Raw genomic sequence first — 14,071 nt, 5'->3', positions numbered from 1 at the left:
CATCATGGATGCAGGCATCTAAAAGGCAGCCCCACAGGCCTGACGTAACTTGAGCGCCGACCGGGAAGGACCCTCCTTCCCGTCGCATCCGCTTTCGTCACTTCCGCCCTGCGCCGCGTCAGGTTCGCTGAGGAGGAGACGCGTTCGCCGCTGGATGGAGGTGGTTGCTGGATGCTACGAGCAGGTCCTTTTTGGATTCGCTGTACACCCTGAGCCCGAGGGCGACGGCCACTGCGAGGTGAGAGCCCGCGCGCGCAGGGACCGCGGGTGGTGGGGAGGCGGGGCGTCAGGCCTGGTTCCCAGCGGCCTAGGTAAACAGCACCTCAGAGGACCACATTGTCTGCTGTGTTAGGGTTTCATCGATGAATGAAACTCAAGAGACTTAGAGTATACTTAGAATATACACGTAGAATATTCTTAGAACATATACTAATAATATACTTAGCCGTTTGAAGCATGGAGAAGGCATTTAGTAAGACGTGGCATCTGGCTTTTGTAGTGAACGTCGTGACTACGGCGCACAAAGCAAGTTTGCGTTTCTGCAAACGGGCCTGTGGGCCGTCGGTTACGAATTTAAGAGTCGTTCCTATAAGTTGAAAGAACAGTTAGCTCTTTCCCTGAGTTTTTGTCCTGAAATTTTAGCAAATTATTCGCGCTGGATTCAGGTAAACGCTTCGTTGGTAAAACGACACCAGTTAATTATTGGGCCCTTCTAGTGGGGACCATTACTTGCAGTGAAGGTGCGAAGAAGCCATACGTATGGATTCTGCATTGGAGAGCTTAACCACGTAGGGAGATGATGAGGAAGGCAAGTAACGTAGAGAAAAGGTTACAACAAAGTATGGTAAGTATTGTGGGCTTCTCTGGTGGCTCAGTGATAGAGAATCCGCCTGCCAGTGCAGGAGACGAGAGTTCAGTCTCTTGTGCAGGAAGATCCGCTGGAGAAGGAAATGGCCATCCGCTCCAGTATTCTTGCCTACAGACCCCCCTGGAGCTTGTCCTGTTACAGAAAACGGGGTTGCAGAGTCTGACGAGACTCAAGACCACCAAAAATGTTCAGTATTTTACTACGTGTAGTAATATAAAAGTTAAGTAAATTGGGAGTGCTCAAACAGGTAGTTAGGAAATACCCAGAAATTTCCTACTAGAAATAAGATCTAATTTTTAGCCCAGTACTGTGTTTTCCCTCTAAAGGACTTCCTTAGATAATTTCCTAGAAATTATTGAGTACTTCTTTATGAAGATGTTGCAGTGTCAGTTTTGAGTTAACCAGAAAATTGGAAGTATGTAGCTTAGTTAAGTTGCTTTTGTTTATTTTGTTGTGTACTCTGGTTATTCATCTGTCTCTGGTTGAAAGGTGATGTGGTCTGAACACTCAGAAGATGACGCTACTGATGGTGTTATTGTTTGTAATAACGGCGCTTTCCATGTTGCAGACACGTAGTCATCCTCACAGCAACCCTCTGAGGCAGATGCAGTTGTCCCCCTTTTACAGATGAGAATCCAGAAGTTGAGATGGGTTAAGCTGCTTGTTCAAGGCCACTGAGCTAATAATTGGCTGACCTGGGACTCACCTTTCAAGCTGTCTCCGATGCTTGAAGCTCTTTTTTTAATTTATTTTTTAATTGGAGGAAGATTGCTGTACATTGTGTTGGATCTTACCCTACAAGACCGCAAGTCAGCCATAGTTACGTGAATATCCTTTCTTTCTTCAGCCTCCCTCCCCTCTCTCTCAAAGCTCTTAACTATTACCTAGTACTGCCTCTAAAGCTATTCAGGCAGTAGCCCCGATGATGAATGTTCCTTCTGTAAGATGTACAGACAAAGGTTATTCTCTGATTTATGGCCACAGCAGCCCCTCAGGAATGTTGCACCTTTACTCAAAAGAGGGCTGTTCTGTCCTGATTGACAGAAGGACTATTTTGCTGTTGTTTTTTAGGAATTAATTTATGACACTTCCTAAGTGTATTTGAACAAATTTGGTGAATTTATTTCTTCCTTGGTTTATTCATTTTGCTAATACTTCATGATGTATGTCCTTTTATGGGAGGCAGGATATGTGTGTGTATTCAGCAGTCATTCTTTGCACTGAGCAAATCACATTCGTTCAATCTGAGCGTTACATCGCAGCAAGTGTAGAGGTCTTGAGACCTCATTATTGGTCACTCTCCAGAGCTTATATTGATATTAATGCAAATACTATTTATTTTTCTTTATAGGTCTTGTTGTTATATAGATACGTGCTTTGTGTGATATCATACTGTCTTGTCACTCCTACAGAATGACGCTCCGTTGGAATACGTGCTTTTGTTTCTCTTGTTCACTGCTCTGTGTGTTTCGTTCACTGTGTCAAATGGTGCCAAGCACGTAATAGTCATTCAGTGTTTGAGTAAATAAATTCAAATCAAAATTTGGACATTTGAGTGAATGAACGGTATGGAGGCTCACGGATAAGTAAACCTGCTGAGGAGTTAAGGGATTGGATGAGATTTTAAAGTCCCTGTAGCCCAATCTTCGTCCGTAAATGTGCTCAGTTGCTCAGTCGTGTCTTTTTTTTTGTGACCCCGTGGACTGTAGCCTGCCAGGCTCCTCTGTCCATGGATTTTCCAGGCAAGAACACTGGAGTGGATTGCCATTTACTCCTCTAGGAGATCTTCCCGACCCAGGGATTAAACCCACATCTCCTGCATTGGCAGGTGGATTCTTTACTGCTGAGTCACTTGGGAAGCCCCAGTCCAGTCTTCGTAATTGTTTTTAAAGTCATGGTGCTCAGTGTTGCCTTCCCCTTCTCTTACTGTCCCTTCTTTATTCAGTTCTGTGAATCTGTCCTGTCTTTTCTCCGTTCGTAGAATCCATTCAGTTTTCATGGATCATGAAGCCACTTACCTCTCTGTAGGGAGCTGTGATGTGACCGTGGCGCTCACTGACCATGTGCTTTTCCCTACAGCAGAGATGGGCTCCTGTGGCCGACTTCACCCACCATGCCCACACTGCCTCCTTATCAGCGGTGGCTGTCAACAGCCGCTTTGTAGTCACAGGGAGCAAAGATGAAACCATTCACATTTACGACATGAAAAAGAAAGTCGACCATGGGGCGCTCATGCATCACAATGGTAAGAAAATCGTGGCCTTTCAGTTAACAGTGTTGAGGCATTACTACTTTATGGTTCGACTTCAGCTGAACAATTCATAAGTGTCTCATGAGCAGAATCTGTGCTAGGAAATACAGAAGTGGACAAAATGTGGTTCTTTATCCTTACATTATTCACAGTCTGTATCGGGCCAGAATGGAAACACTTTACTCAGTCTAGTGGGGCAGAAGGAGGAAGCAAGTTTTTATTGAAAGCTTCCTTAAAATAACATTAAATCAACTGTTTTATAAGAAGAGGTCAGTTGTTGGGCAGGTGAAACTGGCAAGATGGAGAAAAGGATGCTCAGGGCAGGGCAGGCCGTGCAAGGGGCACAAGTGGCCGCGCCATGGGAGAAGCTGACTCTGGGAGAGGGCCAGGTGCCCAGCGCTGTGCCAGGAGAGGCCAGCTGTGGCTTCAGTTCAGAGAAGAGGAAGCGTAGCCTCAGAGGTGTCACAGGACTGCCCACGGTCGCAAAATGCTAAAACCAGAACCTGAGCCTGCAGCTGCAGCCTGTGCTTTTTTGACTGTTGGTGTGCCTGGGGACGTGTAAGGCGCTCGGTGTTCTGAGAAGGCTGACAGGGAGGTTGGGGTGGCTGGAGAGGCAGTGGGGTCAGATCCCAGGGGACCCCGAGTGGAGGAGGTCGGGATTGAATGGGGGCAGAGAGCAGTGCAGGCCTGAGGAAGGTGCTGGCAGTGTGAGTGTGGGAGAGACGCCGAGAACCAGCAGAGAGCCTGCCTGCTGGAGTCGGAAGCTGTCGATGGACATCTGCTTGCAGTAGGCTATACACACTTCTGTAGCCAAAGGAAAGTTACTTGGTGTGTGTGAGAGAAGGATTGATTTACATGGGAACAGAGGGTTTTGGACAAAGAATAGGTTGTTGGCCTAGAGAGAGTAGGGTGTCAAGGATCTGCAGATCTCCAGAACATAAAGCAGGCGAGCGTGAGTGGAGGAAGGCCGGGAAGGGCTGGAACAGTGAGAGGTTGCGGTCAGGGGATAGATTCTTAGAGCTGGAGATTTACTGTGGAAAAGCTCCAGGGGATAGCCATGTGAGGGACTGGAGTGCAAGGAGGTGGAGGTTATTGGAGTGGAGGAGGTCAGGAGGAGTGATCCCCTAGTCACAGCTGGGGTTTCACATTGATGGTGAAGTTGAGCAGGATAGCACCAGGATCGGGGGACAGACAGACCCAGCAGGTGATTTATTCCCCAGTGAAGTGAAAGTGAAAGTCGCCCAGTCGTGTCCAACTCTCTGCGACCCCATGGACTGTATAGTCCGTGGAATTCTCCAGGCCAGAATACAAGACTGGGTAACTTTCCCTTCTCCAGGGGATCTTCCCAACCCAGGGATCGAGCCCAGGTCTCCCGCATTGCAGGCGGACTCTTTACCAGCTGAGCCGAGGGGGAAGCCCCTAGTGTTGAGCATCATATGCTGTTGTCACTGCGTCTTTCCAGGCGACAGACAGGGAGGGGGTTCACGTGTGCTCCAGGAGAAGAAGGGGAAGGAAGAACTCAGGACAGTAGAGCCTCTTACTCAGGTGCTCAGTTAGGAAAAACTTGCCTGAGGAAAGTAGTTTTCTGCAACAAAAGGCAGATAAGACAAATACCCCTTTTTTTTTACACTACCTTTCACCTATTTCAGAGGTTCTTGCCAGCCGAGAGTCTGCTGTTTGTTCGTAGCAGAAATTTGGAGTGATCAGTGTCCTCCTTAAGTGCCCTGTGAGATAGTCCTTAGCTACTTTGACAAGTGTCTTGCTTTTCGGAAGCAGCTCAGCTTTGGGTGACTTAAGTGTGCATTCCTTTTCCTCTGTCTCCTAGTCCCAGTTCATACAAGGAAGGCTTCTCCCTCCCTTGGGCTTGGAGACATAAGCTGAACAAGTCTGGTCTGTACCTGGTCTGCACAGATGTTCAATCTCAAGACAAGAGTTTAGATAGGGGATGAATGAAACAGGATTCTTGATTTCTTTCATTTCTTATACAAGTGTTGTTTTCAAACAGCTGGTAGTACATAAGCTATTTTCCAGGTAACAGGTAGAATCATGGGCAGAAGTAGTAGAAGATATGGGAAAGCAGCATTTCCAAAATAAGAAATAAGACAAGAGTGAAGGAGGAAGACGTGGGTAGACATGGCTAGAGTCTCCCACTGTGAGGAGTACATAGGCCCACATATTTTTCTTGGTTTTTAGAGGGGGTGTGTGCACAGTTATTCCTCACAGATCTTTGACTTTCAGTATAAAGAGCCATGTGAAGAATCGATCTGGATTTGTGCAGAGACAGCACTGACCCAGGGGTTCATATTCTATTCTGAAAAGGACAAAATATAAATATTTAGACTTTGCAGCCAGAGGAGTCAGCAGTCTGCAGGCCAAATCTGGGCTGATGGCCTGATTCTATAAATGCAGGTTTACTGGAATATGGCCATGCTCATTCAGTCACGAAAGGTCTGTGGCTGGCTTGGCACTGCAGCTGCAGACGTGAGTACACGTAACAGAGACCGTTGATTGGTTTTTCCACAGGCACGATCACTTGCCTGAAATTCCATGGCAACAGGCACTTGATCAGCGGGGCCGAGGACGGCCTCATCTGTGTCTGGGACGCAAGGAGATGGGAGTGCCTGAAGTCGATCAGAGCTCACAAGTGAGTCCCGCCTGCTCTCAGTGTTCTCCAGGTGCCAGTCAAGCTGGGGGCTAACTGTCGGTTTCCTTTTAGAGGACATGTGACCTTCCTTTCCATTCACCCATCTGGCAAGTTGGCCCTGTCTGTGGGTACAGATAAGACACTGAGGTGAGTCATGAAGGCCCAGGAGCACCTTTACTAAGCTGTGGACTTTGGTCTTCAAATTTAAGAGCCCACGCCCCTGTGAGTAGCTGTCCTGCAGGAATACTGGAGTGGGTGGCCTTTCCCTTCTCCAGAGGGTCTTCCCAACTCAAGTCTCCTGCATTGCACACAGATTCTTTACCATCTGAGCCACCAGGGAAGTTGGTGTTGGTACTGTTTCTATACTGTCTGCCATTGTCAGACACCAGGGTAAAGCTGAACGCTTATGAACCTTTTCATAAGGAAAGGCGGGGGGAAATGAAAAGCTCTAAATTCAAACACACATGCTACATTGCAATCGTCAGCTGTGGAGTAGAGAGGGGTCTTATATAAAGAGGAATTTTAGGAAGTGAAGCCTTTTGAAAATACAGTGAACTCAGCAGATGAAAGGACTGTGGGAACAGAGCGAGTTTTAATCTTGCTTGATAAGAAATATTTCGGGCATTGCCATAAGAAAGAAGGTAGTTCTTCTGAATGGCTATGTAGTAAATGTTCGTTTGTGTCTTCATTAAACTTAGCTTTACACACGGTCAGTCAGTGATCATGCGGTAAATGAGCTTCCTGTTTTGCAGAACATGGAATCTTGTGGAAGGAAGATCGGCATTCATAAAAAACATAAAACAAAGTGAGTGTTTTTTGACTTTCTTTAAATTTCATCTTTGGCTGTGCTGGATCTTGGTCATCGCGAGGGCTTTTTCTCTAGTCGCAGCGATGGGAGGCTGCTCTTTGCTGTGGCGTGCAGGCTCCCCACGGCAGTGGCTTCTCTTGTTGTGGAGCGTAGGTTCTAAGGCATGAGGGCTCAATAACACAGACTTGGCTGCTCTGAGACATGCGGGATCTTCCCAGATCAGGGATCGAACCCATGTCTCCTGAACTGGCAGGTGGATTCTTTACCACTGAGCCACCAGGGAAGCCTAAAGTGAGTGTTTTTGTTTAGAATGCATTTGAAAATGTGATAGGCTGTGGATGTATATACACACAAGTTCTCGTGTCCGCACACCTACAGTTATTTCCTTACGTGGTGGTGGTTCTCTCTGAGAGCATAGGCCTTAGGTCACTTTTTTCCCCCTCCTCTTTCTATTGGGATTTTTGGCATGGCTCTGCCACCTATGAACTGTATGACCTTAATGATTCTTCAAACCAATTCCTTGTCTAAAATTTAACAAAAATATGCATCATAAGTTTGCTGTGAAGGTTTAATGGGATAATGGATGTGAAAGTGCACAGTGTAAATATTTGGTATTTTTTTTATGACCCCTGATCAGTTTCTTTTTTTATCTGTGAAATACAACAGCTTTGTTCTTGTAACTTACAGGTGCTCACATAGTGGAATGGTCGCCAAAAGGAGAGAAATACGTAGTTGTCATACTGAACAGAATAGACGTCTATCAGCTCGACACTGCATCCGTCAGTGGCACCATCACAAATGAAAGGAGAGTGTCTTCTGTTACATTTCTTTCAGTAAGTGATCGGAAGTCAATGGTGGGAGCTGAGTGTATATGGTGATGGTCAGAGTTGTTGATGACATTCTGGGTGTTAATGTGTGTTTTATTTTCCCCTCTGTTAGGAATCTGTCCTCGCAGTGGCTGGAGATGAAGAGGTTGTAAGGTTTTTTGACTGTGATTCCCTAACATGCCTGTCTGAGTTTAAAGCTCATGAAAACAGGTACTTTTTTTTTTTTTTTTAACACACTAATCTCTGTGTGCTTGTATGTGGAGGGTCTCTTATAAATGCAGTAGCTTCATAAGGCAGACTTTTTTGTGAACAACTACAGAAATAGACATATCTACATAGCTGATTTTTTTTTTTTTTCCCAAGAGGATGGTGGAAATGTTGTCTTGGCCATAGTGATGCAAAAGTGGTGAAGTTGTCACCAGGACTAGTCATTGGCACAACAGACTTATTTTCTCAATAATTTCATTACACTTGCGGCCTGGAACCCTCAATTCATACTTGAGTGGGAAAAAAAAATTAGCTCTGCCCCAACCACTCTTGTCTATTTTCCCTCTGTTTGCCTGTCCAGTGGCCCCTTCCCACACTCTGCTTTTCCTGCAGGAGAAATAAATGACATGTTGACCTCTGTCTTGCATCCATCTCCGTCACCTCTTACCACTCACTGTATCTCTGCAGGCAGACGTGAGTCTCAGGGTCAATGGTTAATAACCGGACCAAGGTTACCACCCTGTTAGGTGATGGAGAAGGGAACCAACCCAGTTCTAACCACCCAGGAGTTTACTGCTCCTGCTTTTTCTGCTGTAATTTTGTAAAATGGTGATCATGTGTTTTATTTGCATGTTCTTTTATGTTTCAAACAATTCTTAGTTATTTTTAAAAATGCTTATTTATTTGGCTGCACAGAGTCTGAGTTGCAGCACGCTGTGGCATGTGGGATATAGTCGAATCCGGGTCCCCTGCACTGGGAGCGTGGAGTCTTAGCCATGGGACCACCAAGGAAGTCCCAGACAACTCTCAGTGTTCGTTTTCTGTGTCCTAGTTTAGCTTTAAGAAATCTCTCTTTACAAATAGAGTACTACACTCACTAGACAGGCCCTGGTTTCTGCCCGCCTAGTTTTGGGGAAGGGAGCCTATTCTTCAAGGCCATGTAGCTCTTCATGGATATTTGGTTGTTTGTTTAACAAGTATTTGCTGAGTGTCTGTAATGAAAGACTGCAGCAGGAGCTTGCACTCTCCTGGCTCTTATCTTATCAGGGACAACAAATAGGATAAACAAGAACTCAGGTAATCCTAACAGGAAGGAAATAGGTATTACAATTTGGGAATAACACAGGTAACTTATTTGGATGGGATGATCGGGGAAGGGGGAATGAGACCTTTGGGATAAAGGAGCTATTTCTAAAAGAGAGAATTATAGGCACAGTGGCCCTGAGGGAGAAAAGAGCTTGGTGTATTTTAGGAACAGATAGAAGACCATCACTGGGTCAGAGGGAGCCAGATGGTGCCAGGCCTGACATGTTGTGGGAAGGAGTTTGAGTTATATATCAAATGCCTTTGTAGGTGTTGGGTTTTCTATGTCCCAGCCACTTCCTCCCTCTTGTGGTGTTTTGAAACCGAACCTACCTCTGTAGAATTTTAAGCCTGGGAATAACAAGGTTTGATTTTTTTAAAAGTTGTTAGGGTGCAAAAGTGGAAGCCGAGAGGCCAGTTAGTTTACTCCATAATCCAGAAGGAAAATGATAGTAGCTCAGAAGGTGGGTGGTGGGCCCTGAGGACAAGGGGAGGAGGCCTCGGTCTTTCTCTCAATAGTTTCCTGAGGTGGAGGGGGTTTGAATATCTTTATTTCCTTTAATTCCTGATAATTCCTTTTATTCCTGATAATCTGATTATAGTTGTCTATCATCTTTTCAAGTCCTTCTTAAGGTATGGTTGACAGTCAATTCTGTCTTGGAATTTAGACCCTGAAAATGACTCAGCCAACTCATGGGATTGTGAGGCACGTTAAATTTTTGGCACTGTTGTTTGAGCAGTTTGGAAATACCCGAAGCCTTGAAAAGTCGAGAGACTGTGTGCCTGGAAGTTTTCTAGCAGCATCATACTGTCTGGAGGAAGGGCTCCTTTACAGTGTCACTGTTTTTGTCCTAGGGTGAAAGACATGTTCAGTTTTGAAACTCCAGAGCATCACGTTCTTGTTACAGCATCGAGTGATGGTTTCATCAAAATGTGGAAGCTTAAGCAGGACAAGGTCAGTGTCTCAACACAATATAAATAAACCAAATGCAGGTCTTACTGTCAGTATGACTTTGAGTTAAGTGAGGTGGATTTTCTTAAAGGTTCATTGGGCACAGATCTTTTACATGTTACATCTCTTCAAGGCCTGATTGATATTCATGGTTTTAAGATTAGGATTCCGTAGTGCTGCCCCAGGGGTTGGTATTGGTGAGTCTGAACTGGCTGGATCCCAGAACTCCTGCTCATTCAGTCAGAGAAACAGCATGTTTTTCTCTTATGTGTATCGATGATCTTCTCTATAACCTTCTGTTAGATAAAAATCCTGCCATTGCTAGGAAAAAATGGGGAACTTGCGATCAATTGTAGAATTAACAATAGTTTTGAACCAGATAATTACACATTTAAATTCTCTGGTAGTCTCCCTCTTACAGAGTGTTGCTTTATTCTCTTAAAAACAGTCTCTGAGTGTGGTTTGTTGAGTACCTAGTTTGTGCAAGGTTCTTTGTTAAAACCTGGAACTGAACAAGATCAAATAGCGCCTTTCCTTAGTGAAGTGCTTCTTAGGAATTGGTGGACATGGTCAAACCAATCACGAGTCAAGGTCACAAGTGTTTTCTAAACAGCATTCCTTTTATACTCAAGAAAATGCTGTGTAAGTTTTTAATTAAGGTAACTTGGTTATGGAAACAAAATTATTTAAAATTCCTTTATGTTATCTCACATTTTCTTTCTCACATTATAGAAAGTTTCCCCGTCTCTATTGTGTGAAATAAACACGAACGCCAGGCTGACGTGTCTTGGGGTGTGGCTGGACAGAAGGACAGACACAAAAGAAAGCCCGCCTGCTGCCGCCGAGCCTGCTCCTGGTAAGTGAAACCGATCTTTTTTAAAAATTTAAGCTATCTCTTGAGGTGGAGGAGTGCCAGATAACTTCACTTTATTGTCAACTTATTTTACCTTAGAGGGAAAAACAGCCTTTAAACACCCTGTCTCTTGTGTTTTAGTAAGTAAAGAACAGTCCAGACGCAACAAAGAGGAATCTGGCCATGCAGTCCAGGAGGAAGAAAAGCAGCCAAAACCAGACGCAGAGAAATGTAGTTTAACTGGTGACAGTAATAAGCCAACAAGGGGAAACAGCCTGGTGTCAGCCAAGAAGAGAAAAACAGTAGAAATGTTGGAAAAAAAGAGAAAAAAGAAGAAAATATGAATGATGCAGTGAATCCCAGATTTTTCCTAGCAGGAAATTTTTTTCAAATATACTTTTTTTTTTTTTCCCTAAGTAAAAGCTTGGAATTTCTTCTTTTGAAGAAAACGTACAGCTTAAAAATCACGTTCAGGTTTTTTTTAAAAACTGTGGTAAAACTTTTTGAAAGGCAATATTAATTATATATCATGGTGATATTATAGTATCTTAATGTATAATATGGGCTTCCCAGGTGGCTCAGTGGTAAAGAATCTACCTGCCAATGCAGGAGACAAAGGTTTGATCCATGGGTTGGGAAGATCCCCTGGCGAATGAAATGGCAATTCACTCCAGTATTCTGGCCTGGGAAATCCCATGGACAGAGGAGCCTGGTGGACCACAGTCCAGAGGGCTCACAAAAGAATTGGACATGACATAATGACTGAGCCCACACACATGCAACCTATAATATATAATTTTTACTGCTGTGTAAAGCAAATAAAGATCTTTCTCTAAATATTGTGGCTTAAAATAATATAAAATCCTGAACACATTTTTACCAAAAGTGGATAAAGGAGTTATTTTTCAGATTTTCTATTTAAGTGGGGGAAGAATGAAAAACCTGCATTACTTCGGCCTCTTCAAGTGGTTCTAATAATTTTAATGAGGATTTTGTTCATTTTGATAACAAATGGTATAAAAAGACATTCATACCAGGAAGTTAAGACAAGCTTAAGAGCTACAGATAAATAAAATACATATGTATAATGCATATGCTGAAGTTCAGGGCTCCGAACAGAAGGTTAAAGAGAGGCTGCCAAACTTGATTAAACTGTTCTATTTCCAGTGGATGACAAGGAAATGTTAAGATAGGAAAATGACATTTCCTTTATTTTAAATCTGCTTCAGCCCATTAAAAAAAACACTTGGCTAATCTCCCATCCAAGTACTAACCAGGCCCGACTCTGCTTAGCTTCCATCATCAGATGAGATGCGGCGCGTTCAGGGTGGTATGGCTGTAGGCTTTAGTTAATCTTCTAACAAAGGTAGTCTTAAAACTATATCTTAATTATTTGTATCTTATTTCAAAAAACGGCTCTACCAGGGCCTAGGACTGTATGTAATTAAATCTGTGGTTTCAGTTCAGTTGCTCAGTTGTGTCCGACTCTTTGAGACGCCATGAACCACAGCATGCCAGGTCCCTCTGTCCATCACCAACTCCCGGAGTCCACCCAAACCCATGTCCATTGAGTCGGTGATGCCATCCAACCATCTTATCCTCTGTCGTCCCCTTCTCCTCCTGCCCTCAATCTTTCCCAGCATCAGGGTCTTTTCTAATGGGTCAGCTCTTCGCGTCAGGTGGTCAAAGTATTGGAGTTTCAGCTTCAACATCAGTCCTACCAGTGAACATCCAGGACTGATTTCCTTTAGGATGGACTGGTTGGATCTCCTTGTAGTACAAGGGACTTTCAAGAGTCTTCTCCAACACCACAGTTCAAAAGCATCAATTCTTCGGCACTCAGCTTTCTTTATAGTCCAACTCTCGCATCCATACATGACCACTGGAAAAACCATAGCCTTGACTAGATGGATCTTCGTTGGCAAAGTAATGTCTCTGCTTTTGAATATGCTATCTAGGTTGGTCATAACTTTCCTTCCAAGGAGTAAGCGTCTTTTAATTTCATGGCTGCAGTCACCATCTGCAGTGATTTTGGAGCCCAGAAAAATAAAAGTCATCCACTGTTTGCATTTGTTTCCCCATCTATTTGCCATGAAGTGATGGGACGAGATGCCATGATCTTAGTTTTCTGAATGTTGAGCTTTAAGCCAACTTTTTCACTCTCTCTCACTTTCATCAAGAGGCTCTTTAGTTCTCCACTTTCTGCCATAAGGGTCGTGTCATCTGCATATCTGAGGTTATTGATATTTCTCCCGGCAGTCTTGATTCCAGCTTGTGCTTCTTCCAGCCCAGCATTTCTCATGATGTACTCTGCATATAAGTTAAATAAGCAGGGTGACAATATACAGTCTTGAGGAACTCTCTTTCCTATTTGGAACCAGTCTGTTGTTCCATGTCCAGTTCTAACTCTTGCTTCCTGACCTGCATACAGATTTCTCAAGAGGCAGGTCAGGTGGTCTGGTATTCCCATCTCAGAATTTTCCACAGTTTATTGTGATCCACACAGTCAAAGGCTTTGGCATAGTCAATAAAGCAGAAATAGATGTTTTTCTGGAACTCTTGGTTTTTCGATGATCCAGCAGATGTTGGCAACTTGATCTCTCGTTCCTCTGCCAGCTTGAACATTGGAAGTTCACGGTTCACCTATTGCTGAAGCCTGGCTTGGAGAATTTTGAGCATTACTTTTCCTAGCCTATGAGATGAGTGCAACCTGTGTGGTAGTTTGAGCATTCTTTGGCATTGCCTTTCTTTGGGATTGGAATGAAAACTGACCTTTTCCAGTCCTGTGGCCACTGCTGAGTTTTCCAAATTTTCTGGCATATTGAGTGCATCATTTTCACAGCATCATCTTTCAGGATTTGAAATAGCTCAACTGGAATTCCATCACCTCCATAGCTCTGTTCGTAGTGATGCTTTCTAAGGCCCACTTGACTTCACATTCCAGGATGTCTGGCTCTAGGTGAGTGATCACACCATAGTGATTATCTGGGTTGTGGGTGGTTTAGTTCCTATAAGTGTCATCCCAGCTGGTTAAGGCAAGTCCTATCGATTTTTTCAGTAGAGTCTTCCATTAAGTTGGTGAGGGTCTGGCCTAAGTGGAATTGTTCAGGTCTTAGTCACTCTCAGCTTTGGCTGATTGAAGTCAGCTATGGTAAACACAGGCTTCAGTTTTGATATCTGAAAGGTAGGCGTTGTTGCGAGTGGAAAAGTTTTCTCTTAGAATATGTATGCTGCCAAAATGTCACTTGCCATCCGTCTCTACAAGGATTAGGTCCCGCGCCACTGCAGTTGCTGACCTATAGCACACTCTGAAAGGAGTTCTAGGTAGAGATCAGGAAAAAGGCACTCTGGGAAAAACTGGCAGAACAGGCCTTTAGATGGAGACTTTTCAGGAGGTTTATGAGCCCAATCTCTTGCGTCTTCTCTTATCTATGAAAGCACTTAAGAGAGACATCATTAACAGAGACATCTGCTCCTGGTGACTAGCACCAACATTCTGTCAAAATGTGTGCTTGAGTGCACAGTAACCCACTTCACTAAAATCACATATACTGACACCCCCTGCCCTTCAGTGAGCA

At 44.2% G+C, this 14,071-nt stretch overlaps 1 protein-coding gene across 3 annotated transcripts; it reads left to right on the top strand.

Moving 5' to 3' along the window:
- The first annotated feature begins 110 nt into the window (after positions 1–110).
- On the top strand, positions 111–11,330 carry PAK1IP1 (PAK1 interacting protein 1). 3 transcript variants are annotated; one of them, XM_086370345.1, is made up of 10 exons: positions 111–238; positions 2,951–3,113; positions 5,643–5,763; positions 5,836–5,910; positions 6,516–6,568; positions 7,259–7,404; positions 7,511–7,608; positions 9,544–9,643; positions 10,373–10,496; positions 10,635–11,330. In XM_086370345.1, the coding sequence occupies exons 1-10, from the start codon at positions 155–157 to the stop codon at positions 10,835–10,837; spliced, it is 1,167 nt and encodes a 388-aa protein (XP_086226471.1). In that variant the 5' UTR covers positions 111–154; the 3' UTR covers positions 10,838–11,330. The 3 variants fall into 3 exon arrangements, with proteins under 3 accessions (XP_086226471.1, XP_086226470.1, XP_086226473.1); XM_086370344.1 differs by having other exon boundaries at positions 2,948–3,113; XM_086370347.1 differs by lacking the exon at positions 5,836–5,910 and having other exon boundaries at positions 2,948–3,113.
- Positions 11,331–14,071: the final 2,741 nt, after the last annotated feature.

Source organism: Bos grunniens, chromosome 23 (assembly GCF_055505025.1).
Source record: "Bos grunniens cultivar Pamir isolate PY7600 chromosome 23, Bosgru_T2T1.0, whole genome shotgun sequence".
In the NCBI taxonomy this organism is placed as follows: domain Eukaryota; kingdom Metazoa; phylum Chordata; class Mammalia; order Artiodactyla; family Bovidae; genus Bos; species Bos grunniens.
This window is presented reverse-complemented; position numbering and strand designations above follow the sequence as displayed.

Excerpts from the sequence above, each read along its gene's own strand:
- PAK1IP1 (XM_086370344.1), top strand. The coding sequence starts at position 155 with ATGGAGGTGGTTGCTGGATGCTACGAGCAGGTCCTTTTTGGATTCGCT. Across the intron at positions 9,644-10,372 it reads GGAAGCTTAAGCAGGACAAG|AAAGTTTCCCCGTCTCTATT; the intron begins GTCAGTGTCTCA and ends CTCACATTATAG. Across the intron at positions 10,497-10,634 it reads TGCCGCCGAGCCTGCTCCTG|TAAGTAAAGAACAGTCCAGA; the intron begins GTAAGTGAAACC and ends CTTGTGTTTTAG.